The following is a 25,578-nucleotide window of genomic DNA, read 5'->3' as shown; positions in this document are numbered from 1 at the left end:
AAGAGTTATTGGCAGGGAGATGATAGCCAAATCCGTGTAAGAGGATGTTGTCATCCAGTGGGTACAGAAATCTCCAGTCAAATCAAGGAGTGACTAAATCCCGTTCCTGCCACCTCACAGAGGTTCCTACCTAGTTTCAAATGAAATTATCTAAAATAGTGCTGTGAAAACATGCATAAAAAAACCTGACTTTCAATAAAATCTAAAGATCATACTGTTTCTAAAACTAGGGCAACCACTAAATGAAAGTTAACCCGAACAATAACTTTAGCTAAACTTCAGGTCACATGCATTTAATATAATGAGATGAGGAATATGAAAAGGCCATTCATAATGGAATTCATCGAGTTAGGAATGCCATGCTTAGCTGCCTTATAACATATAATTAATGATCCTATAAAAATCCAGCAGTACGAACTCTCCCGGCTGCCCGCAGAACTGTTCTTTATGCTGGGTAGGGCAAGCAAGCATCTGCTTCCACAAATACTGCCCTTTGAGAAGCTAAAAAGCTTTTTTCCCCCTGCTCCATCAGGGACCACAGTGCCATTTCCATGACATGCTGAGCTTTGAACCATTACCCAAATCAGACTATAGCATTTGGCAACCCAGTACATATCTGTCATGATAGACTGGTTATTGGTCAAATGTTAAAGAAAAAGTCATTAACTCTCTTCCATTGCTTTTAATACCCCACCTTCCTCCAGATTATTTATAATCCCCACTAAGCCCACCCTCTGTTTATAGTCTTCTAACACAACAGTGAAATGTATACTGCCTGGAGATCTGTCTTGCCTTATACCACTCCCAACCATTTGGTACAACAAAAGATGTTCTCTCTCCATCAAAAGGCCTGATCCCTTCTGAAGCATTGATGCTCGCATTCAAGGTTAAAGGATTAAGGCCTGAAGCACTGGGTACCAGAGGAAATGAAGCCAAATATCGAAAGAAACACAAAAATCAATCCTCTTCACTGCAGGAGCAGTGTGAAGAACAAATCAGCTGGGCTGAATCTAAAATTTTCTCTGCATGGCTCACAGAAATTAGCACTTTTATAAATATAATGGGTAGTTCTGGGAAGCCTCAGCACCTGTGCAAAGCCACAGTGTTAAACTCAATACATCTGTATGGTCTGGGAAGTTTTATGCCAGAATAATTCAGTGGCAAATACACAAAGTCCGCTTCAGAGAGAGCCGGAGCTGGGAAGTGAGTGAGGGCACATGTGCTATTATCTTTATATGTAGTCTGCAAATCTGCAAGTGGCAGAACCTAATATTTACTAAAGTTTGCCTATTTCTTGAATTCTCTGAGTGCTGAAGTGCAGCCAGGGTCACAGGAGGGGTGGGGGAGTGTGTTTTAGCATAGTGCAGCTGTGATCACAGGCAGAACAGCAGGGTACAGAGGACTTCTCACTTAACTTTGTAATACCAATAGCTTTTGTTCTTAGTCCTGCCCCATCAGTTCTGATATAAGCTTTAAATGGCATGAAAGTTGTGCGGGTGGGTTTAAAATTTCCTGATTTAAAAACTACCTTCCAGAACATTTTGTTTTATGAGGTTTTTCTTAACTTTTCCAACTGATAAATTTCTGGGACATATGAATGTTTAGATTTAACAAAATATTCTCTTCATCCAAGATAACACATAAAAATAAAAAGTAACAAAATGGTATGTCTGAAAAAGTAATCCACTTCAATTTATAAAAATAGTATTCAGGTTTTCAAAATTCAATTCAGCCAGTAAACTAAGAGTGTCTACATTTTCCTGTAAAGGAGGCATCTGCAAATGACTTGCAAAAATGTCTCTCACTGTCTGCAAGTGTTGGCAAGGAACAAACTCCTTCAGGAGATGCATGTATTTCACATATTTCAACTCAAAAAAAAAATTCTCCAAGCATTTTCAGTTTTGATGTGGGATATTACTGAACCAAGCCCATGCAGAGCACTGGCAGGAAATGCAAGTTTTGTGAAAATACCAAAGCACTTGTGTTTTAACAAGCCTGTTTTCACCAACTGCCATCCTAAGCTTAGCAGTGTTTCTAACACCTGAGTGTCTGTGATTTTTGAAGACGTCACCTACAGGCTGAGTGTATCTGCCTATAGAAACCACTTATGGCATTTCCTGCTTACATCTTATACCTCCAGTCACTCGGTAGGCTTCCTGCTCAAGGTTACTTTGGACTGCAATGGGAATGATGTAATACTGCTGTGTGCAGCAGACATGATCATGAGAACAGAATCAGCATAATTCAGGTAAATGTTAGATAGGCAGCTTGAAATCACTGTTGCAGTTGAAAGTAAACCTGAAAATTAGATTAGTGAAGGAACCAGGTCAGCAGAAATGAACTCCACTCTCTCCAGTCTGATAAGGATCACTGCCTACCCTAACAAAAAATACCCAATATTAAATGCATGCATAGGTATACGTAAAAAATTGCCACACATTCCTCTTTATGCTTGTACTAACTACATCAGAACAAAGATCTTCACCCTGTACAAGAAAACCTACTACCTTCAGAGTCTGCACGTGGCACTAATGAAGCAAAAATGTGTGTCTAACTCTGACTGTACTCTCCCATACGTCACAGCAGACTCCAGCAGCCATCTGTTGGAAGGATTCTGTGCCTATATATAGCCAGACACCACCACAAGAGAAAGAAAAACTCATATCTGCACCTAATTCAGCGTGTGCACTATTGGCAGATCTGCAAGCACTTTTTTTTTTTTTTACCAGCCAAACAAGCGTTCGCACCACAAATATCCTATCTAAAAATGATACAAACTTCAATGTAAAATTATCTGGAACAAGAAAGTAACTTGGTTGTTAAAAGGAGCACTAACAGGTGGGTAAGCAGCTTCCACATACACAGATTTTATGGGCCATTTGCAAGCACAGTTGATTTCATCCCAATTTAATGTGCCAGTCTGCCAAAACAGCAAATAGAAAAAAAATCGCAACAAACTGTATTCAGTACACTCCTAAAAGTTGGCTGAGTCCTATATAGATATACTTCAAGAGACCAAGGACAATTCAGAGATGACCAGAAACCTGTGAGTCTTGGACAATGAGCCAGTTGCAGCCCTTGTGAAAGTTTCTCCTTCAGAGGCCCAGGACCTGGACATACCTCAGGACCTGGGAAGTGAGGAATGAAGAACTGAAAAGAAAATTCCTCTCAGGAAACCAAATGGGTACTACGATTGTTTTTCAATTCTTCTCAAAACCAGGAGTAATGGGGCCAGCAAAAAACAGGCCAGCAGTAGCAGAGCCATGCAACAGCTACTTTTATTTTATATTTAAATTATTTGGAGGGGGGAATTGAGTGAACAAATCTGGATATGCCTGGGACAGCAGGGGGAGCTGCGAGTCTGCGTTCCTCTGCAGGTCTATTTAATTGTATTGAATATTTGGACAAAAGCACACAAGTGTGCTTGCACATCACCACAGAAAGATGTCTGCATGTCTAACAAGCCTCAGAAAAGAGAGTTCATAACAAAGCATTAAACAAGGAGCAACAGATAATTGTCACCTTCTCTCACTGGATATTAAAAATAGTTACACCATAAAAATAAAAATCTTTTAAAGGACCCCTGACAGCACTCCCTCCTGGAACTATCACCATAGCAATGAGCATCCAAGTACAGGGGAAGTACCACTGAATCCTGTGTTTGATATTTTCAAGTAACTAAAAATACAAACTGGCAAAAATACACATGGATGATGTAGAATGAGGCACACAAACATAAAGAGCCTTCAATGAAATTAAAGGTGGCAAATTCTACCTGAAAATCTTTAATACACCAGGAAAGAATCCTTTCACCAGATAGCATACATTGAATAAGTGCCTGCAGATAACTGTAAACACATCTGATAGCTGCTGTAGCCACGGGTTTGTGTAGAGGCTCGGTGGAAGAACTGTGTGAAATCCGAGGCAAAGATGCCCATTAGAGAGAAGGCAGTAAAAAGCCACACTGGCAGAGCCTTACAGGAAACCTAAGAATCAGAAAAGCAGGGAATCTTGAATGTTAAGATTTAGGCACACAGCAGCACTCTGGGGAGGGGTGCTTGCAAGTGAAAAACTGTGTCTCCTCAAGCTGGTGCCATTAAATTCATCTTATTTCCATGCCATTCAGATCAAAGTTAAGATTAAATGAAGGAGGGAAGAGCTTTAAAATTCCTTTCCCAGATGCAGATGTCAGGAGCACACACAAAAGCAGGTGCTGGGTGTATTGATCCTACTGAATACGCATGGAGTGGGTACTTGAGCATGTACCAAGCATCTGCGTCTGGGAGATGGAAAGCACTTTGTAAAAAGCTGTTTTATGCTAAACAAATGCATCAGGTTATGTTTTTATTTTGAATATTTTAAAGCATCTTGCACACTGGGGCAGACTTGAAAAGAAATTATACAGACAACTTGCCATTAATTGCACAAGCTACCATCTCCATACCTGCAAATTGTCTGTGGGCTCACTAAGGAGCACTCCAAGCTACTGAAAACCATCCTCAATAAAACCTGCTCTGACTGCTGCACCTTAGAGAAATGGAGATCCTGCATCTGAAGGTGGTTCAGGTCCCAAATGCTGGCCCAGCCGCAAGTAAGCAAAGGGACAGGCACATTGCTTCTCAACATCAGGGAAGAGACAAATCCAACACTGCAAATTTATATCATAATAGGTATCCAAATAGTCTGAGATGGACAATGCTTGCTGACAATGACAACAAAAAGACCTTAACAGCACATGTAGAAGAGAAAAACCAAACAGGCATCCTTTGAAAATCTGGCTATAGTTAGAAGTAGCCCCCGAGATCAAAGTTTTCATTTTCACTAACAGACTATGAGGAAAATCTGCATCAGAAATCAAACTCTGCACTGTATTTCCTTGTGGAATCTATTTTGCTTTCTTCAGTGAGGGAAAAAATTAATCCCTACAGGAGATGACAAGATGCCTTTTAAACTACATACCTCATTTTTGACTACAATTACCTTTCAATAGTCTGGCACAGCTGCATGCTCCTATTTGCTTTTTTTTTTTTTTTTTCATTAAGGGTTCCTCTATTATTTGTACCCATCCTATAGCATTTACGCCTGGCAGTGATGCACATTCCCTTGTCTACAATTCCTCCTACAGATAGTAGAGAATAAATTGCAATTAGATTTTTGTAATTGTAGATAATTAACACAAAATGAGCTGTTAATTATATAAAAAAAACAATGTTTTTTTCAGTTCCTGATTATATTATTTCTTTTACTTCTCACTTCAGCGAAGTTTCATATTTTAAAGGTATTTCACCATTTCCTTTAAAATACCAGGATATTTTTAAAGTAAGCTCTGTTTATTTGAAGACTGAAATCAACTTCTATGCTGTGGGCTGATTTTCCATTAATGTTCTGTTGGCATTTGCCATAACAAGAACTTTTTGATAGGTCAATTAAAAAGCAAACACCACCACCACAAAGAAAAAACAAAACAAAACAAAACAAAACAAAAAAAACCACACCAAAAAAAACCAAGAACACCAACCCACACAAAAAACCAAAGAGCCCCACATTATGTAAAAAAAAAATCCCTAAAAATTGAAAAGGCAGGAGAAAAAAACATCAAAAGAAACAGTTAGAAAAAGGATGTATGTCTTTTCTAGGACACAGCCATAGACTTGCACATTCTCCTTTTCTGTGCTGAAGAAAACATCACTTACATATTCAAATGCATAAAAGAGACAAATGGACTTGTCTTCCACAGCCTCTTTAAGCCTTACATTAGAGTAAATTATTTAGGGACTATTCATCTGGTAACCTTTGCAAAACTGAAGATATAGGAAGAAAAACTTCCAAGTGTTTTCCTGCCAAACTTTGTAACCAGCTGGCATGGCACCTTGAGACTGCTCAAACACACAATAACTTTGAAAAATTACAGTAAATTAAACTAGGGGAATGAAGAGAGGGTGGGGAACCTTTTGAAATCTAGGACTCTCATTTTGTTAACAGCACAGGTTTTCCTCATTTTCTCTGTTAGGATATGTAGATATTTGCAGGTTTTTAGCAAACTGCTGCCAAGAAGCCCTACAGATGTTCTAGGTTACATTTTTACTCCAAGGGGCTTAATGCTGCTGCATCTTAAACATGTCATGACTCTCCATCTTTTTTGTTACAGTGATAATACTTTGATCACTTCAGTTTGTGTGAAAATGAAAGAAAAGAGCATCCGAATACAACAAAGATATGCCAGTAACTCACAGCAGCCAAACACCTGGTTTAGCAGTGAAGTATTCCAAGGAAACTAACAACTCCTGCTGTTCTGGAGAATAAAAGGCTTATCCCTTTTCAGTGAAAGGGGATCTCAAAAAGAAAAACAAAATTAGTATAATGAAATTAAAAAATAAGAGAAAAGAAGGTACTGGACCCTTAGTTTATAAATTAATTATCAGTTCTCCCAGTATTCTCAACAGAGAAGTTTATTATTTTGAGGTATTCTCTTGTCGCTAAGGAAGGAGTCATTCAAAGCACAGCTGCTCATCCTGTCCACCATTCTTTGGTCAAAAGAACACCTATAGTTACAGCACAGAACAAGAAGCTGTTACTTTCTGAGAAAAGGAGAAAACCTTGCCAGTGTTTATTTGTTGCTCTCCTAATAAGCCTGAATCTTCTTCCAGTGTTAACTTGAATGTGACAGGGTAGGACAGAAGGAAAGTACAATAGTGTACTGACTGAAGTTTTAAATAGCAAGCAGGATGGAGATAGAGAGCTAAATACTGGCTTAACTCTGCTTCCAGTTATTTCAGTGTTGGTTTGCTCTGATCACACTGAAGTAGAGGTGCAATGCAGAGGTATTTAAAAAAGAAGTAACTGTCACCAACCATGGAAGATCTATCTGAGAGCTAAAGGATAATGTATTATTTACATCAGGTCCAAATAAAGAGATGTTCTGATCTTAATTTAAAAAGTAACAAGCAGCACCTAGAATAAATAACCAAAACTAAGATTTTGTGAAAACTCTATTTTGCACCAGGCTAAGAGGTGGCACACAAAACCTGAAGTCTCTTCAAGAAGTCAGCCCCTAAACTTTGAGTAATAACAGGTCAGCATAACTATTGAGTTGACTCATAAAACACAGCAGTCAATGAATTTTACCCTTCCTGCAGAAAAAAGCTCTTAATCTGAAACAAACACATGAACAAATACACTTGGCAGGCAACAGCACACTGTCAAGAAGATATACCGATCCTGTGAAGCACTTAGAAGTGAAGAGAGAAATTACCTCAGCCCCATGCTGCTGCCGTTCATCATCAGAGCAAGTTCTCTGGGTGCTTCAGCAATGGGCACATCTTCTGAGCCAGGTACATGGCCTCTAATCCTGGTAAAAACAAGTCAGTTCTGCAGCTGGTCAAATCACACCAGGAACTTCCCACTAAAAGGTGGCCTATGTGTCTAGAACACACATTAAATGTAGAAGCTATCACAATTATCTTCACACTTTCAAATATACTTTTGTATTGGAAGGCTGGTTCAGGCCCAGGGCCTTTGGTTCTAAGGGTTACCACTGGGACAACCTTAGCAGTGTAACTCAATTGAGTACCAGCATTTCAGCAACAGAAGGGGAAAACAATAGGAAAAATCTGCAGTCTTTTTGTTAGAGAAACAGAAAAGTTTCATTGACAGAGTACAGCAGCAGAGCTCAAAGGCATCTTGTGTAAGCTGCATAGAACAGAATTTGTCTAAGATGCTTGTGTGTCCTCAAACTATGGGCCCACAAATGATGCTCCACTTTTAATAGATCACTCCACCTTCTCCTTTCTTTCCAACAAAGACAGAAAAGTCAGGATCAAGGTATTACTTTTTGATTTGACTAAAATTCCTGTTTCCAAGCTTTGCTGTTACTGGTCTGCTCCAGTGAGGCTTGAACCAAGAGGAGACACTGAACTGCACATACACACGCTATTTTTGATAGCTGAGCAACTATTTAACATCGAGAGTAACTGCAAACTGAAAGGACTACAGTCACATGAGGCTAAATAGAGAAACGTGGAAAATTAAAAGCAGATATGATGCAGTGTGGCAAAAGAAGAAAGATCAATGTTCTCTTTAGCTTAAAGATTAGAAAAGTTAATTGCCAATAACTGCAAGTGGTCAAACCTCTTATTTGTCATTCAGTGAAAATGGACCTTAACCAGAACTCCACACAGGCAGGACAGACAAAAATAAACACTACCTGGAAAAGGATTTTTCTTGTATTGTTTTTTATACTGTTACATTGATCTAACTCAGTTAGAACCTCCTCGCAATGAAGCAAAGGGTATTTGAGCTTAGCTAAACAAATTTTTATTGTTAGCAGTATATAAAATTACCCTGTTACCAAGTAAAGAAGTGAATTATATATCTGGAACTGAAACAGAACTGTCATGCCTAAGAGATTTACCTCTAAATATCAAACATCTAATTCTAAATATACTAAAATATTTTTAAGAGAAAGCACATTATATTCTTGTTGTTTTCTTAGAGAGAATATGGCAAATCTAACTTCACACGTGCCTCTGAAAAGAGATCTCAAAAATACAAAGCCCTCAGATTGATCAAATATGATTCTTTGTCACAGAATTCTTTTTAAGTAACTAAAGTTCTGTAAACCATAAGGAGTTTTTATCAGAAAAAAAAAAAGGAGCTATAATAAATATAATGGTACTAACAACCACATCATTGTAGATATTTAAGGTGCATTTTTTTCTGAACTTACGCCTCCAAACCTGAAAAATCTCCATTAGAAAAAAAAAAATAGTCCACAAAAAAACTCAGTTTGTATGTCCTTCATATCTACTTGTTTTTCATTAGATGGTTGCATGCATAGAATTAAGGTATTTGATGATTAAGAATCCATCTGTTCCTACTTAATTCTCACCTGAAGTCATAATCCTTTGTTAGCAATCTCAGTCATTTTCAACACACTCATTTGTCATTTCCTCTAAGACAGGTACTTTTAAAGCCACATAAACACATTCTTTTCAATGTAAACAACAATCCAAGAAGACAAACAAAAGACCACTTAGATGACCATACTCTTTTTTAAAGTTTGAAAAGTAACCAGGGGGTTGAAATGAAGATGGGAAAGTGATGTACTTCTTCATGGTGGTTATAGTCCACAGACATAGGAAGTGGGTCATCTAATGCAGACTTTCATGGGGTGCTGTCAGCAGCTGCCTTATTAAAACAGTATAGAAATATCTGCCCCTGTGAAACACTCCTACTGCCTCTTCCTGCCAAAACTGCAGAATTTTTCCCTATTGTTTTTCCTTTCCAATTTTGAAATGCTAGTACTCAGTTGATTTACAATGGCTAATTTAACCTGTTTCCATTCACTGTTCAGCTCACTTTAATAACATAATACCAGAAAACCAGTTGCTTCCTCTGTCTCAAAGACTCTATTTACATTGTCGAAAGTGTTACCTTCTGCAAAAAACTCACAGGCCTTTCAAGCCACATCTCAAATTTCTATGGCTGCTCCATCTCCCTTCAAGTTTTGAGCACATATTGTGCCTCAGTCTTGGCATTCTCCCTTTTCACTAACGTCACTGGAAGGAAAATGTCTTTGCTACACTTAGCTCCCTTCCTCTTCCATAAATATATGGGGGAAAAACATATATTCCATATATAAATATACAGACACACACACGTGTGTGTATGTATATATATATATATATATATATATATATATATATATATATAATGATCTCCATCTTTTCTGTAAAACACACTCCTCTCAGTCCCAACCTAGGAGGGTGCAACACTTCAAAACTGACCTTTCTGAGGAAAGAAGGGAGAATGCCACATCTACGTCATCCACACTCACACTGTCCCCTTGCCAAATGTCTGTATTGCTTTCAAGTGCCTGCACTAAGATCAGCCTCTCATTTTCTTCTACCACTTTTCTTTTCCAATGTAGTCTTTTAGCAGTGCTTTTCTTCTGCCTTTCTTTCTACCACATACTGTTTTCCTCTGCTGCTTTCCACAGCTGTCATGCCGCTTCCCAACAGTATACACTAACGTACTAAAGTCTCCTCTCCTCTGAATCACTCTTAGAAACTATGCCATAAGCCTTGCCTGTCCTATTTTCTTCTACCTATTGTTGCATTGTTCTATTCTCCCACTTAAATCAACTATTGCCCATGTGCTTATTAGAAATTTTAGAATTTTTTTTTTTTTAATTTTAAGTCTCAAAATCACCTGTTATAATTTATCCGGGATTGGTGTAGTTGCTGCTGTTTTAGGAGCAGTTTTGCTTCTTGCTTAGTCAATAAATGTTGGAGTCGTTCCTTTTCAATTTCCAGCTCCATTTTTTGCAAAAGCAGCTTCTGCCTTCTTTCTTCATATAACCTTTCAGCCAGCTCTGTTTCCTTAGGCCTTGGGTCTGTGCTGTGATTCAGCCCAGAACCTCGACAGGGCCTGGAATGATCACAGGTTTTGTGAACTGTCCCAGAGTGTTTTCCAAGTACCTGGCTGATATAGCAGCTCTCTTCCATGCTCCCTGAGATCCCCACATGCCTCCAGGCACAGCCATGACTCACTCGCTGAGGGCACGTGCTCTGAAATTCACTTGCTCGCTGGTCCATCTCCTGAGCTTGCTGGACACGGTGAGGGCTCCTCTGCTTGGCTGGGGAAATCATGTTGTTGCACTTTCTGTGCAAGTCATTTTCCATTGGATACTCCTTCAGACATTCCTGATGGTTGTCATGTATTTCAGTCCTGTAATCATGGTTGTTCCTGCAAGGCTGAGACAACACAACACGGGCTGGACTTCCAGCCTTTGGTGCTCTGTTCTTATGAAGTGTCCAAGGACCCTCAATACCCAAATACGAACTGTCCAGCCCCAGAGAGGGTTGTTGGCATAAGCTCTTCTTACTGGATACCTGAAATAGGAGAAACAATTTCCTGTAAATCACTAAAATTCATCTTTGTTCACCAATTTTCCTTGGTAAATGTTTTCTCTTCGAAACAGAGCTGCTGGTCAGTGTTGACGGACATACAACCAAACCCAACAAAATATTTACCAGAACACAGACACAAATCTGCTATCAAATCAACATTTCATTCCATCTACACAAGTGTAATAAATGTAAAACTACCGTCTGCAGGATCCTCAGCATAAAATGAGTCACTTCAGAGTATCAAGTAGTTGTGAGCATCTAGGGTTACATAAAATCAACTTGAAGAGTGGCAAAAAACATTAAATGTTAAGGTTTGAAAATGTTTAATTTTGAATACCGAGCCAAAAAATCCATTCAGCCACTATAAATACTCTTTGATTGGCTATTACACAGCAGGAGATTTGATGTAAAACATTTCACCTTGCACTGAATGGTATATTACTTACCGCTGGAAATTTGATGAGAGTTTTTGAAATATCTTTACAGAAACACAGATAAAAACCAACTACTTTCTGTAAAAACTGGTTGTACATCAAAAGCTGTCATTTAAATACAAAACATGTTTAAATACAGCTATAAACGTAAGCGATTTTTCAATTAAGCTGGGCAAGTGATTATAGTCTGATAAAACTCTGAAGAAAATAAGCAACTGTAATTCACATTTGTCAACCCAGTACAAGGAAATTCTAGTGGTTTTGTTATAGTCATGGTCGTTATGTAATAGATATCACAATCCTAGTTACATCCTGGTGTATCTTTGCACTAAGGTTCATCTAGGCAGTTCAGCTTTTATGCACATCACAACAGCAGTGTATCAGGCACATGCATTTCTTTTTGCTAGAACTGCGCATTAATTTCAATAACAAACTGAATTTAAACTCCTCCAGCCTTTGGGACTTTCCAGAGAGATATGAGGCTTTTTAATTACAGAAGCCAGATTTGTTAAAGATAGCAAAACCACTGCAGTGTAAGTGGCTTAGCAGGGAAATTTGGAATCCACTGATGAAAAAAAAAAAAAAAGGTATTATTTGCCCTCTGGGAATGCTTACAATAGATAGGTATTGTGCATATAGAGTGCAAAGACAGTTGGCCAGACCCAAAACACTCAAATTTAGGAATGCAAGTAAGCTTCCAGCAATGATTAGGAAAGAGATATAATACAAATCTATGCAGCATTTATATGTATAATTTAGAATCTTTTTTTAATAAATAAACAAAATACCAAATATACTCAGCTGCCCTTCAAGACAACCAATTACAAGTTTCTTGTAGACTTCACAGAATGTAAATTAATGTGGATTAGCACCTGAATACTGATATTTTATTATTTCCAGTTTTGTGCATACAAATATATCCTCTCTGCCATGTGATTGAAAGCCAAGGATGTCATGTTTTGCCCCAAAGGGCCCAGTGAGTTGGAGACATTTGCATTACTGTCAGTGCTAAATGTCTGAGGAAAGTCCGGTGCTTGGACTGGGTGAAAAGTGCAGGACACTAAAATATTTTAAAGTCAGAGGGGCTGGCAGGGCGACTGAGCAGAAATGCAACATGCTGCCAAAAAGACAGAGTTTTGTTACTTATTATTTGTAGCATGCCATCCATGTGGGCAATATTTTCTACACAAATAAAGGCTACAGAGCCCTTTTAATCTGAATTAGACAGTACAGAAAAGGATGATGAAGTCTCTCATTTCCCACATCACCTGCTTCTGATTATATAGCACTTATGGCACCTACAGGAAGAATCTTTCAAGGTGAAGGGTTTCCCAGTCCCTGTGAACAGCAGAAGGTCTCAGACATGAAGATATTCTTAGAGGATCCTATCAGGACTGGCAGTGTAGGGTAGTCACAGAAAGCAAACACCTGTCTTTCTGCAGCGCATAAATAGTAGTTAAAAAGAACACACATTAAAAAAGGAAACTCAAAAGATGACATGTCTGAGAACACCTTTATTTTAGCAGCTTGCTGACTGAAGAGACAAGAGAATGTTAAGAAATCTAAGCACACGAATGAAGATGTTACAAAATAATCATCAGGTTTAAGAATAAAGGTCCACATTGCAAATTAACTTCATGGCTGAGACTCTATTAAGAGTCCCTGAAGGCCCTAAAAGAGAGGTACCAGTTAGCATTTGTTGACCTTGGCCACCATTAAGTCTGCCCTGATGGTCTCAGAAATGGCATTGACATTTAAAGACTTCATAACAAGGCAGAGAAACTTTAATGTTATTTCACAGTTACAATATGTTTGCAGGGGGGAAAATTCTCATTAATGTCACTGAATGTGAGTGGGATTTTCTTATTCCTTTAGAAGAAGGAGGTCATATTAGGCAGAAGACTGAGTTCCAACATGCCTTTGATGGCTACTCAGTACTCCGCAGGGCCTAACTCTGAAGGAAAATTAACTATTGGGAGTCAGAAACTAGTCAAAACTTTTTTAGTAATATGTGGGTTTTCTGCTAAAGCCTTCATTGAAAATACAGCAAGATGGTAGACATTGCAGGGAAAATGGATAGACATTGACACATATGAGGGGTCAGAAGAGACCGGCACGTGACATGACAGATCTGTAAGATGCAGGCCAAGTAAAGGGGAAAAGTAGAGAAAAGAAATATCCCAAAGACCCACCTAGTACTGTGAGTCTGAAGTCACACAAGCATAAGGAATCAGGTAATTTTACAAGATGAGTTTAAGAAAGATATTGCCTACGGGACACATGGAAACCATGACGGACCATGATGGAACAGCTGTGCTTTCTCCTCCATGGGGCTCTTCCAGGCTTGCTGTTCCGTATTTAAAGATACAAGTTCCTTTAACTAAGGCTTAAACAAACTCATACTGCTCTTTGTACGATAAGGAGTTAATAAGACTTGATCAGATGTGAAATTCTTGTGAAACAAGGAGACACTAAAAATGGTTTTAATAATCTTTAGAATGATTTAAAGATGGAGACGTGTGGAGGTCTACAAAGTCTTTACTGCAACCCCAGTAATTTTTGCTCAGGGATTCAGCGCAGAGCTTAAACAAACATCCAGTCCTTAAAACTTCCTATGAACAGACAAACAGTGCACCAGTTTTATGCACGCAGCATTATGATCTCTGCAAATTGTTCTTAAATGCAACTTGTGTGCCTTGCAGTTCTAACTCACAGCGCTGGCAGAAGAAGCACAGTTACGGCCTGACTCCAGCACAAAGGGCTTTGTACTGGAAGGGATGAACTAGTTACTGAGCATATCTTTACAAAATCAGCACAGGCAAGGTCCTGACAGATATTATTGCATGTACATACATGTTTAAGAAACAGCTCAAAATCTTTACCTTGAGAAGTCTTGCACTCTGAAGGACAAAAGCTGGAATTCCAGCAAAATACAATGTTGTTTAGGGTGCAGACCAAAATTGCTAGAGATGTTTACAGCATCAGGGAACCCTAGTTTGTAGCTTTTAGCTGAAATATGTCAGAATAAAGGCAAAAGAGACAATGAAGTAAAATAATTCTCACTGGTATCTTGAGGACATTTCTCTAATCTGGATTTTCAGCTCAGGAGTTTCTTTTGGTGGGGTAGAAAGAGTGGAAAGAACATGTTGATTCAGAGCTAGTCTGTTGTGCTGATCTAAGTGGGGACCCTATAGGAGACTAAGAAGAATGAACAGAAGCAGCAACCAGAGGAGAAATACAGAGATTTAAAGATTTTTTAAACATGGCACAGGGACTACCATAGACAGAAACACCTTCCAGAGTACCAAGGGCACGTACTTAAGATTCCTCACCAGTGTAGCTGTTCTTTGGACATGGTTAGCAAAATTTATTAGGACTAATTTGTTCACTGAAAGCATGGTGAAGCTCTGGTACAGACTGTCCAGGGCAGTGATGGAGTCACCAACCCTGGAGGTATTTAGGGGACATGCAGATGTGGCGTTTAGTGACGAGTTTTAGTGGTGAGCATGGAGGCGCTGGGTTAATGCCTAGACTCAGAGGTGGCTTCCAACCTAAACAATTCTGCAATTCCATCAGTGACCCCACTGACACCCTCACTAAGGTATACAACCTAAACCTGGAACTCAGTCACCACTCTGAATGGTTGATATATGGGACTCATCTGAATAAAGCTTGGCTTTGTGTTTCAGGTCTATTGAGAGTGTGAGTACTTGCTTTTGTCAGCAGAATGAGAATGTATTATAAATAAGCTCAGATAGGATATTGGGGCAACAGAAATGCTGTTTTCAAGAACAATTACATCAAATTATTAGACTATTTGAAGTACATTACCAGTGATTAAGGAACTGTTCTTTCCAAGATTCTGGAAGAATTTATCAGGGAGAATGAAAAAGCATAAAGATTTTAAAGTATATTAGTACAATCTATTGAGGTCTATAAATTCTTTTCTTTAAATCATATAATCCTTTGTTAAAATCTGTACCATAAATAACCCAATATCAGTTATTACAAAGTGCCATGTAATAGTACAGCAACTGTCTCTGTCACTACCTAAGATAAATACAGTAGATAACTCCTAAGGTAAGCCAACCATTTTTCAAGCAAGAAACAAAGCACTATTTTCTGTAGAAATTATGTATAGCTATGATTGCCATATTCCACTGAATAAAACAAGTGGTCTCAAATGAAAGATACCATGAATGACAGTCACCAACCGGTATTTTTCCTGTAAAAATCTACTGAACTCATATTGAACAGAGTAGCTAAAAAAAAGTAATATCACATCACAAAAAAGTGAATCTATAGCTGCTAGCTGACAGAAGAGGAACACCTCCTGTATTTGTGCTGCCTTCAGTATTTTTTCTCCTCTTTGTTAAGAGGGTTAGAGCTGGCATGCCAGGTGCACAAAAAAACCTGCATTCAAAGTAGCATGTGAGCATTTGCTGGCGCTCAGCTTTAAGTGTATATTTTGCATTCATAAACATGCCACCCTTCTTCTCCAGCTACCCAAACACTGTAGATAATCTCTAACAAAGGCTCCCATTTCAGATCAGCAGACTGCTTTTACACTGCCTGATAAGCCAGTTAATAATACAGCACTCCAAGAAAACTAAAGAGAGGTGTCTGCGTGCCAAGTCTTGGAAGTCACTGTGAGCAAAATGTCCATTAAGCCCACACGGTACCCACACATGTCAGTGCAATACCTGGCCACTAAATTTAAGTAAACATGTTTGCTTTTCAAAACAAAACTGTATCATTCCTGTTTGCAGTACAGAAAACTACTACACTAATCTTGACAACACCAGATCCAACTATTAAGATTCAATGTGCTGCCAACATTATAAAAATAATAAAAAATAAAAAAAAAAAATCCCAATCTTCTGACTTCAATTTTTTACTTCTGCCCTTTATTTTACTGACGAATCAGTAGTTCAAGACCTAGATAAATATTTCAAAAACTATACTATTTGTGAGCAGAGCAGGTCACTACCATTTCCCAGTACATTTGGAGTTCATGTGAATAAGGGCAAAAGAGTGATGAGCTGCATTTTTAACATGGGCATATACAGAATAGTTGTCTAGCTGATAGAGAATGCGTAATGCAACATCTGCACCGTACGCTTTGCCAAAGCCCATCCCAAATAAATGTAGTGCATTCTCCCTAGTGCAATTAACTCTTGTACTCTGGCAGGTTGTGCTAGAAGATCATCAAGGTAGATTACCTTCCAGCATATGAACTAAATACTTACAGGTGTTATATCATCAGTTATTACTTACAAACTTCTGCATTTAACAAGACATCCAGGCAAATGAATGATCTAATTTATGAATTATTTATAAGAATTTCACAGCATGCTCCTGGCGTCATCCATGGCCTTTTCCAGGTCATATGACACCAATTAGAGCTGAATTTTAAATTATTCAATAACCTGAACTCTCTTGTCATTTAACATATAGATATCAATGCAGTAAACAAGTTAAGTCTAATGGGCCCTGGAGGTTTGCGTTCCTCCACCCATCAGCAGCAGAGGCTGTATGCTACCACTGGAATAGAAAATAATAGAATGCAGCAGTCAAAAACATTTGCAAGGTTTTAATAAGTTATTTTGCCTCCCTTAGGGATTTTAGTATAACTTACAAGCCCTGAATCTAAAACATATTAAAGTCCTTAGCTATGTGCTTTTAAAACAAAATTAGGACATAGCAAAAGAGCAAGTCTGACACTAACCCTAATTTAGGTCCTTAATTTGAAATGTAGTGGAAATTATAGAGTAAGCAAGATTTACTATGCACAACTCATTACCTTCAGGCTCTCCTACAGTAGAGCCAAAAATAGCCCCTCTCCCAACACAGATACACCTGCCTATAAAGATAAGGCTACATAGACGGAAATGGAAATGTTAATTTAACAGCTATCACTTGACAGGTGCATCCCTCATTCTTTACCATTTGTGTGGCAAAGACTTCCACCATTCTTCTGTCCCAACAGCACTGGAGACACCAGTGATGTAGAAACCCATCAGGATATGGGTGCTGGCTTCAAGACAGAGCATTTCAGAGAAGTTTAAGGTTGCACCACATCATCGAAAAAAACTGGAAGTTACAGCCTCTGAAGCACAGACACAATTAAAGGTAACTTAAAACCATCCTTTTCCATGGTGACTACAGGAACAAGAAGATATCAACAACAAAGAAGATGAGATGATTTTATTAGATATTTTATTCTGCCTCAGTGTGAAGTCTGCAGGAAATGCATGGTAAGCATGACAAGTCCTGGCTCTGAATCTCATGAGGCTGAGCATGACGCCCTATCCACTGCTGTTCCACCCCAAGAAGTCCAAGTCATATGGCAGAAACCTTCTGAAATTAGGTGTGCTCAATACAAGCCTAAACTATGCCTAGCACCAACAGACTTATTTTTTAGTACCTGTGCCTCAGCTTTCTGAAGGTTGCTAAATAAAACCCCAGACCCATACCCTCCAGATGGTCACTTGCAGATGCCTGTCTTAGAGGACCCAGTGACCCCCACCCACCTGCACACACATTTCCTTAGCTCACTGCTTTGCAAGCATTAAAAAGTTTCCTGAGATCCAACACCAAAAGGAAAGAATAGAAAGGGAGATGTTCAGCTTATCCATTTAAACACTAGCAAGAAGTTCTCTAGCTACTGCTGTCAAGATAAACACCAAAAAAAATGATGTTGAGAGAACATCATGCCAAATAGTTAAAAACACACATATCCAAAATGTCTAGCCAGATTAGCAAGAATAAGGATTTAGATAAAGAACACAACATTGGATTTTCTGCTCCCTGACCTTATCATAGGAGGGGGTGCTGCAACAGAGTTCTCCGTGTTTTTTTAAACTTTTTAAACTTTTTAAGAATAATAGCAGAGAGGGCAGAAAAAAGACAACTGCCTAATCTCTCAGCACACATTTTAAGAACATACAAAAATAGCTATAAGGGATTTTATTTTGGTTGGCAGCCAGATTTAGCTTCATTGCTACACTGGGCAGCATTTGATTATTTCACATTAAGGGTAGTAACATGTTGGACGATAAGAGGGAAGTTCATATTGGTTTTCATTAAAGAGTAATATCCACCATGTATTTGGTTTTTCAAGGTAACTTTTTCAAAGTTATTTTAAAAAGCAAACAGTTTTCCACTTGGAATCTCAAGTTTAGCATATCACAGGCTACACATGTTCCCAGCTATTGCCAGTCTCTTTAGAATTCAATCAACATTTGCTCCAAAGTCATGCTTTCATAGCTCTAGACACAAGACAAAAGGGCAAATATACTATGACCCCTTTAAATAGCCCTGATTACTGTGATCAAACAGAAGTCAGATACTGATGTGGAGAAGAAGGTGCAGAGTTTGATTGTGTGTGAAGATTACCGCAGAAGTAGACACTGAATTTGCCAACATGCACCTCACCATGACAGCCAATATCACCTTTCCCCTGTATTTGCAGTAGGGATAATTCTGGTACCCAGTGGCCAAGGATGAATTGTAAGCAACAGCTACTTTTCACTCTGAAAATTACATAAAGTTTTACTTCCTTCAGGTGTCTCCTAAAGCATCCCTGGGGTATGGATGAAGGCTTTGAAATATTTTTGCAACACAAAGGAAGGAATAGATGACATCTAGGAATTAAAAGCATGTTCAGAAGTAGGGACAATGGTTTGTGGAAAAGAAGAAAAAAAAAAAAACAAACCACAAAACAACCAGAAAGTTATTTAAATAATAAAGAAATCCCACACTTGCAAAAGCAGAAAATCTTTTCATTTTAAGATTGGAAAGGTGTGCCTAAGCAAGTGCATACTGTCAGAAGTGTCCTTGCACTAAGAGCTAGACAGCATTTAGATTCTGCTAATGATCCCATCTCTGGGAAATAATTCATAAAAAGTAAACAGTAATTTTCATATGCCTGCCCTTTTGATCTTACATTTGTAGGGAGTATCCTGAGGCTAGCTGTGGGCGCCCTCGTGGCTCTGGCTGATTGACCTCTCATCTGCCCCTCAAGTAACGATCATGCCAAGGAATGACAACAAGAGTTGCAGACATTTCAGTGCAATCCCATTAAAGACAGACTGACTCACTTCATCTTATCAAAAAAAGTTTCACACAAGAAATAAAAGCTTTTTAGAAGGACTCTTTTATTTTGTAATGATGCTGTTCTTTAGAACAAAGAGTGGAACTAGACTAATGCACTACGACCTGACTGGTACAGAGCTTTAGATTAATCAGCCAAATGCTGGTGCAAGACACGGTCACAAGTAGTAAATAGTCCTGGTAGCAGAAAATCAAGAGTGTCTTCTAAATCAAGTCAGAACCATAGTACTTGACCCCTCCACATTTCAAAAAAGCGCAGATACCATCCTTAAGATAGCAGTTGTCTAACTGACTGCTCACAGTCTCATCAGCCACACAAGGCTGTGAGCTTTGAAATCCCAGCCTGAATGGGTTTTTTGACTCCATGCTAACTCTTAGTAAACACAAGAAGGATCCTTATGCCTCTCTCACTGGGTATGAAGCTAAGAGTGGAAACAGCCAGTCCAGAGCAGCTGGCATCCAGAAACTCAGTGTCATACCAAAACATGCTATCATGCTAAGGTGACTAATTTATTGAAATAAGGGAGTGAAGAAACTACAAATTTACCAGCTGGAATCCAAAGAAGTGCGAGCACAGACTATTTCCTGTATTTGAGTAATACTGAAAAAGCATGCATACTCCCAACACACTGCAACAATGCAACAGAGAGGGAAATTAACTAGGAGAAACAGAGTATTAAGAGTTGCCACCAAAGTCCTTAAAACACTAAATTGTGCCTGAATGGTGGCACAACTCTATCACGGGCATATATATTACATATATACTATGCTTCTTCTTCCTGCTTCAGTATTTCCATAATTCATATTCCTGCTCTTGTCAGATTGTCTTGCTTTAGCAAGAAGTCAACATCTTAATTTACAGTTACGCAAGAAGAGCACTGTAAATTGAAAGGATTTGAATTTTTTTGACTAAGAACATATGTAGCTAGAAGTTTTGTGCAAAATACAACTAGTCCTGAAGAAATTACACCTAAACATGATACCTCATAATCTGTTACCTAATCTGACAGTCTCTGCATTGGGCACGATTCCCTGAGACCTCTGAGCAACATAGGCAAATGATCTCATGGGAGTCTGAAAGGATCAGCTTGCTGAACATAAAAATTCAAGGTTCTCTTGGCATACAGGTTGTGATTTCAGTGAGAGATTAAATGTTTTCTCTTTGGCAGGCTTGCACTATGTCAAGCAGGTACATAAATTAACTAATGAAAGACTAGATGCAAAGTTGAATCAAGGAATAAGAACAGTCATGGAGCAAATAGCAATCTCTCATTCCCAGGGTAAGCTAGTTGTTGCTTTTCAAAGCTCACACAAAGATGCTGACTCCACAACATTCCCACCACACTTGAAACATCACAATGGATGTCCCAGAAGACATTCCATGTATGGCTTAGGCTCCTTAAGAGCTGAGGGCATCTCTTGGAGGTGGCAACCACTGACAGAGGGAAATGGCCTCTGATATATCAAGCTACAAAGATCAACTTCCTCTTGACCTATGGAAATGAATCTTTTACAGTCCCGCTTAACACCATAAAGCATAGCAATATTGTCACAGCTATTATTTGCATAAAATGGTGCTAGATGTGTTGTAGAGCAGTTTGACAGTCCAACCTGATGGGTCTCAGCTGCAGAATGTTGATATAAAGGCTCTTGTATAGTAACCATAGGACATTAGGTTGTCTGAATGGACATCCATCACTACCAGCTTGTGTGAAGAAGAACATTAAGTTTAAAAGGCATGACCAAGAATAAATTGAAAGGCCCTTCACTACTCCAGGGCAGCAGTGACTTTGTGAGGCAATTGCTTGCACTCTGTGGCACAGCAGTCTGGACAGAAGACCAAGTAAAACCACCCACAGGTTTACTAAACCAAATTCAGTTTCATAAAGTTCTCAAAGATTCAGCAATGGCAAGAGACAGAGAAAATTACATCCTTGCACAAAACCAGGCTTTGGTCATAGGCACACAAAAATATGTAAAGTAATTAAGTATGTGATCATAGTCTCACATTAACAGTTAGCAGAACATTGTACCCTGCTTACAGGCTGCAGGACAGGGATGTGGAAGGACAGTTTCCAGCTGTGAACCCCTACAGCTTGTCTTTTCAAGCTGCAGATGTGGACCTTCCTTTCAATAGAGAACCACTATTTTGTTGTGTTGTGTCAATTCAGGAGCTCTATTGTGATGAGCAGGCACTCCATACCTCTTCTGTGCCATTTCCAACAAGTATCCTAACAAACATGCATACAAAAAAAGAAAAATCTCTTCTCCACATGATGGCAATTAATGTAACATATATAAGACAACTGAAATTTGACCTTATTTATTCTCCAGTAGGGAACCAATTTTTGACAGGGAATTTTTTTCCCAGTGTAAACCATAGAAGTTTGTGTTTTTATATTTTACCTTTCCTCTGGTTTACCCTTTCCCATTTTGTGAACTCAGTCTGTACAGTAAGTCTGCACAAATGCTGAAAGCAGAAACTGCCCATGATGCAGAAAGTGGAGACAGGCCATGACGCCAAAAGGTATAAATTTTTGAAGTTCTGACAAAATTCTAATGCAAAGTTGAACCCTCTATCTGGGTTCCCAGGCCACTTCTTTGGATAGAGTTAGTTAATAAATGTATTCTGATTACCAGGCTTAAGCCTTTCTTATTCCATCTGAAAGAGCTGCACTTCAGCTCTTCTCCTTAAACTCTGGATTCAACAAAGAATAGTAACGCTTTGAGGCTGAAAATCTCTAAAACCACTCAGTGCCAACTTTAACGGGAGCAGAATTAGGTCAACAGTAAAATTCACTCCCTCCAGGAACAGAGTCTGAACCAACCAGTTGAGCAGAGATGAAATTTTCACTGCATGTTTTCATATCTGTAAAGTCCCTTGGGATTTGTAAATAGTTTAAAAAAAAATAAAATTAAAAAAATTAAAAAATAAATTCCAAATATTGTTGTAGAGCAGAAAGCACTATCCTACTGGAGAAATAAAACAAAAGAGATTGAGCATCCCTCATTGTTACATATTAAATAAGTACATCTTTGAAGTGTCACAAACTTGATGGGGGAATAGACATGAAGTGGCAAGAATTCTAAAGAACTGAGTGGGAGAGGATAAAAAAAGGAAGAAAGGAAAAGAGTAAAGAAGAAACCCAAATCACATTGATTCAGTCAGGTATTTAAAATTAGTTTTCTTTAATTAGCTGAACTGTAATACAAATTAAAACTGAATTTCTTGTTCATAGTATATTCATTGGAGGGGAGGGGATGCAGCTGGCTATTTCCAGAACAGTTCATTCTAGTCCAGTTCTGCAGGACTGAACAGCAGCCAGTTTCCGTCCTTCTCAAAGAGACCAAAAAGCAACTTGGCAGCAGAGAGTCTGACTGCAAGCTCCATCTCAGAGCTTGAAGCACAACAAACCTGTGGCAATTGTGACTATAAACTCATTAAAATCATTACAGATTATTTAAAGTCTTCATGCCTGACATTCAAGCCCTTTTATATGCTTTAAATGTCCAAGAAAAGAGGCTGTAGACACAAGGCAGAAAAGCAGGCTTTAATACCACAGCAGATCACTACATGGTGAGTAAAAGGAGTTTGGTCCCACACTGTATTTTTGGCATGAAATTTTAAACTGGATTGATTATAGAATTTCCCCTTGTTTTTGAAATCTTTTGCTTTCTGATGGCAGAACTGTTGATGATACAAATGCCCAAGCCCAGCTTTCAGTCTGGATAATGACCAGAAGCAAAGTAATCAGATCTCTTGGATCAGTGTCTGTCTCATGATACGAGATAAGATTAATAGTTTCATGCTGATTTGCCATTTCCTAGAGTAGTGTTAAATTACACATTTACAGGGGGGTGGGAGGGAATGTGTACCATATGAAACTCTCAGAAAAGGGCAAAACCAAAGCACAGTTATCATAAGATAAAAACATAAAACAATCACAGCCCTTGGGGGACCAGAAGCAATGTGCAGCCTCTCATGTGTCAGATCATCACAGGGTGCCTGGTTATTTCATGATAAGATTATCTAATGTTAATCTCACTGCTCGAATTGCCTGCAATAAAAATGTTACAAACTTTCTAATTTTAATTACTGGGTTCCTGAAGATAACTACTTCAATTCTGTATGAAAAAAAAAACCAAACAAAAAAACAACAAAAACACTCCCCATGCTTTCTCTGAAGCTGGGAGTACTTCAAGTACCAAAACTGTGGATTTGATAATTTTCCACATCTTTATTTCTGTGATTATTAACTCCTCTCTTCACTTCTATTTTCACCCAGTCACCCTGACACAGGATAGTAAGTGCCTATAGGATAAGACAGTTTCTTCCATTTAATTTCACAAACTACATCAAAAAAGTGCCAAATACCTCAAAAGAAAAACAGAATGCACCTAAAAGTAAGCATTCTTGAAATGATGCAGAAGGGGAAACTTTTCCTAACAAAAAACTGTCAATGTGATGACCTTAGCATTAGCTAAAGAAGTGGCAGCCCTGACTGTAACAACAGCAATAGCAGAAGCATACGAGCTAATTCCCTGGAGAAGATTTCTGTGGAGCAATCTCTTCAGAACCCACCACTAACTCACTGTAGAGGTAATCTCAGGTGTTAGTTACATTAGCTGGTATTGTAACACATGCACACACAACCCCTCCTTGCACTGTAATTCTTACACATGTAAAGTTTTTATAGCAAGTATCTCCCTCCCACTACCCCAATGCACAATGGCAAATGATTGCAGAGCCTTACATGCCATTTACTGTCATAGGACTTCAAACCGAAAACAAGAATTTTCAAAAGGAGATACTGTGCAAAAATCCTCCACGGAATTAGTTTTTGGGGGTAGTGAGGTTCCTCAGGAACACAATAATAAATAAGAGGGAAAAAAACATGCATAAGGACTCAGATAAATTCAAGAACCTCCCATTGTATCAACTTCATCTGGTCCAAAACAACACTGTCACCATGGACCCCTGTTATTCATTAATAGTGCACAGGTTGGTGGACTCCTGATCCTACATTTTTCATCAAACCTTATTTTTATTGAATTAAGGACTTCATGCTACAACCAAACAAGTTTCCCACAAGAATTGCAACCTGGTAAAGCCAAATAAAAATGTCCTAATCACACGGCCTTTGGATACTATTCTATTGGATACTATGTAATTTTCTGCAGATGAAACAAGATAATAAGAACAGTTGAAGCAATTTTAAAAATAGATTTGTCATTATACTCACTGGTATGATAAAATTTGCTTATACATCAGTTATTTTATATATGCATACATAATCTATTGTCTGCATTTTCCTCGTGTTTTTAGCATAAAAATGGTTAGAGAAAAATCTAGATGTGTATTTCTCCTGAGTTCACCAGTTCCTGCTGTTTGTTTCTCACCTGAAGTCATAATCCTGTCTTTGACATCATAATCATTTGCACAGCCACCAATTGAGATGTCACAAACAGAGGATTATGGCCAGGTGGGGAATAGCAGCAGGAGCAGTTGAACTCTTAAGAAACAAAAATCTTGTTTTCATGCAAATGTCCTTCATAATAGAGAACAAAAGAACAAAGGGAGAAAGATACAATGGAGAGAAAAATACTAGAAGCCAGATTGTTTCTAAATACATGATCTCCCTGAAGTTCCCTCTGAGGAGTCAGCTGCCAATTACCAACTGCACAAATCATTACAAAAATAAAACAAAACTTGACATCTGATGATTGAACTCCCCCCACTGCCCCCACTACAGATATACACAGTTTTCTACTTAACATGAAATCAGCAGAAATACAAGGCACTTTGAGAGAACTTGTAACCTTTAGAAGTATTTATATATTCCTGGCAGTAACTAAGCACTCGTCTCCTTTTTCTATAGATGAAGACACTGAGGTCAAAGAATACACAGGACCTCTCTGAATCTCAGTCACAAACAGAATGCTGAAGACATTAGGTATTATAAAATTCAGAGCTGAAGTGGCACAAATTCTGGAGGAACAGAAAACCCATAGCTCCAGTTGCAGTCCAACAGGAGACTGCTGCAGAAGGGCTGCTCTAGTTTACCAGTTCCAAGGAGTTAAAAGAATTACGAACAATTTTTATATTTTAAAAAATCATT

At 38.5% G+C, this 25,578-nt stretch overlaps 1 protein-coding gene across 12 annotated transcripts in view; it reads right to left on the bottom strand.

The window, feature by feature from the left end:
- KIAA1328 (KIAA1328 ortholog) overlaps positions 1–25,578 on the bottom strand; it is a 172,675-nt gene that overhangs the window by 46,035 nt on the left and 101,062 nt on the right. For 10 of the 12 annotated variants that reach the window (XM_023944086.2, XM_086869909.1, XM_086869904.1 and 7 more), the window contains 2 exons: positions 10,210–10,892; positions 7,253–7,348 (listed from right to left, as the gene is read on the bottom strand). In XM_023944086.2, coding sequence (XP_023799854.2) covers positions 7,253–7,348; positions 10,210–10,892 — 779 coding nt within the window. The remainder of the gene's footprint in view (positions 1–7,252; positions 7,349–10,209; positions 10,893–25,578) is intronic. The other 2 variants (XM_086869907.1, XM_086869908.1) reach the window with 1 other exon arrangement.

The sequence above is a fragment of the Cyanistes caeruleus genome, chromosome Z (genome assembly GCF_971803275.1).
Source record: "Cyanistes caeruleus chromosome Z, bCyaCae1.hap1.1, whole genome shotgun sequence".
Lineage (NCBI taxonomy): Eukaryota > Metazoa > Chordata > Aves > Passeriformes > Paridae > Cyanistes > Cyanistes caeruleus.
The sequence above is the reverse complement of the archived record's forward strand: the minus strand, read 5'-3'. Positions and strand labels throughout refer to the sequence as shown.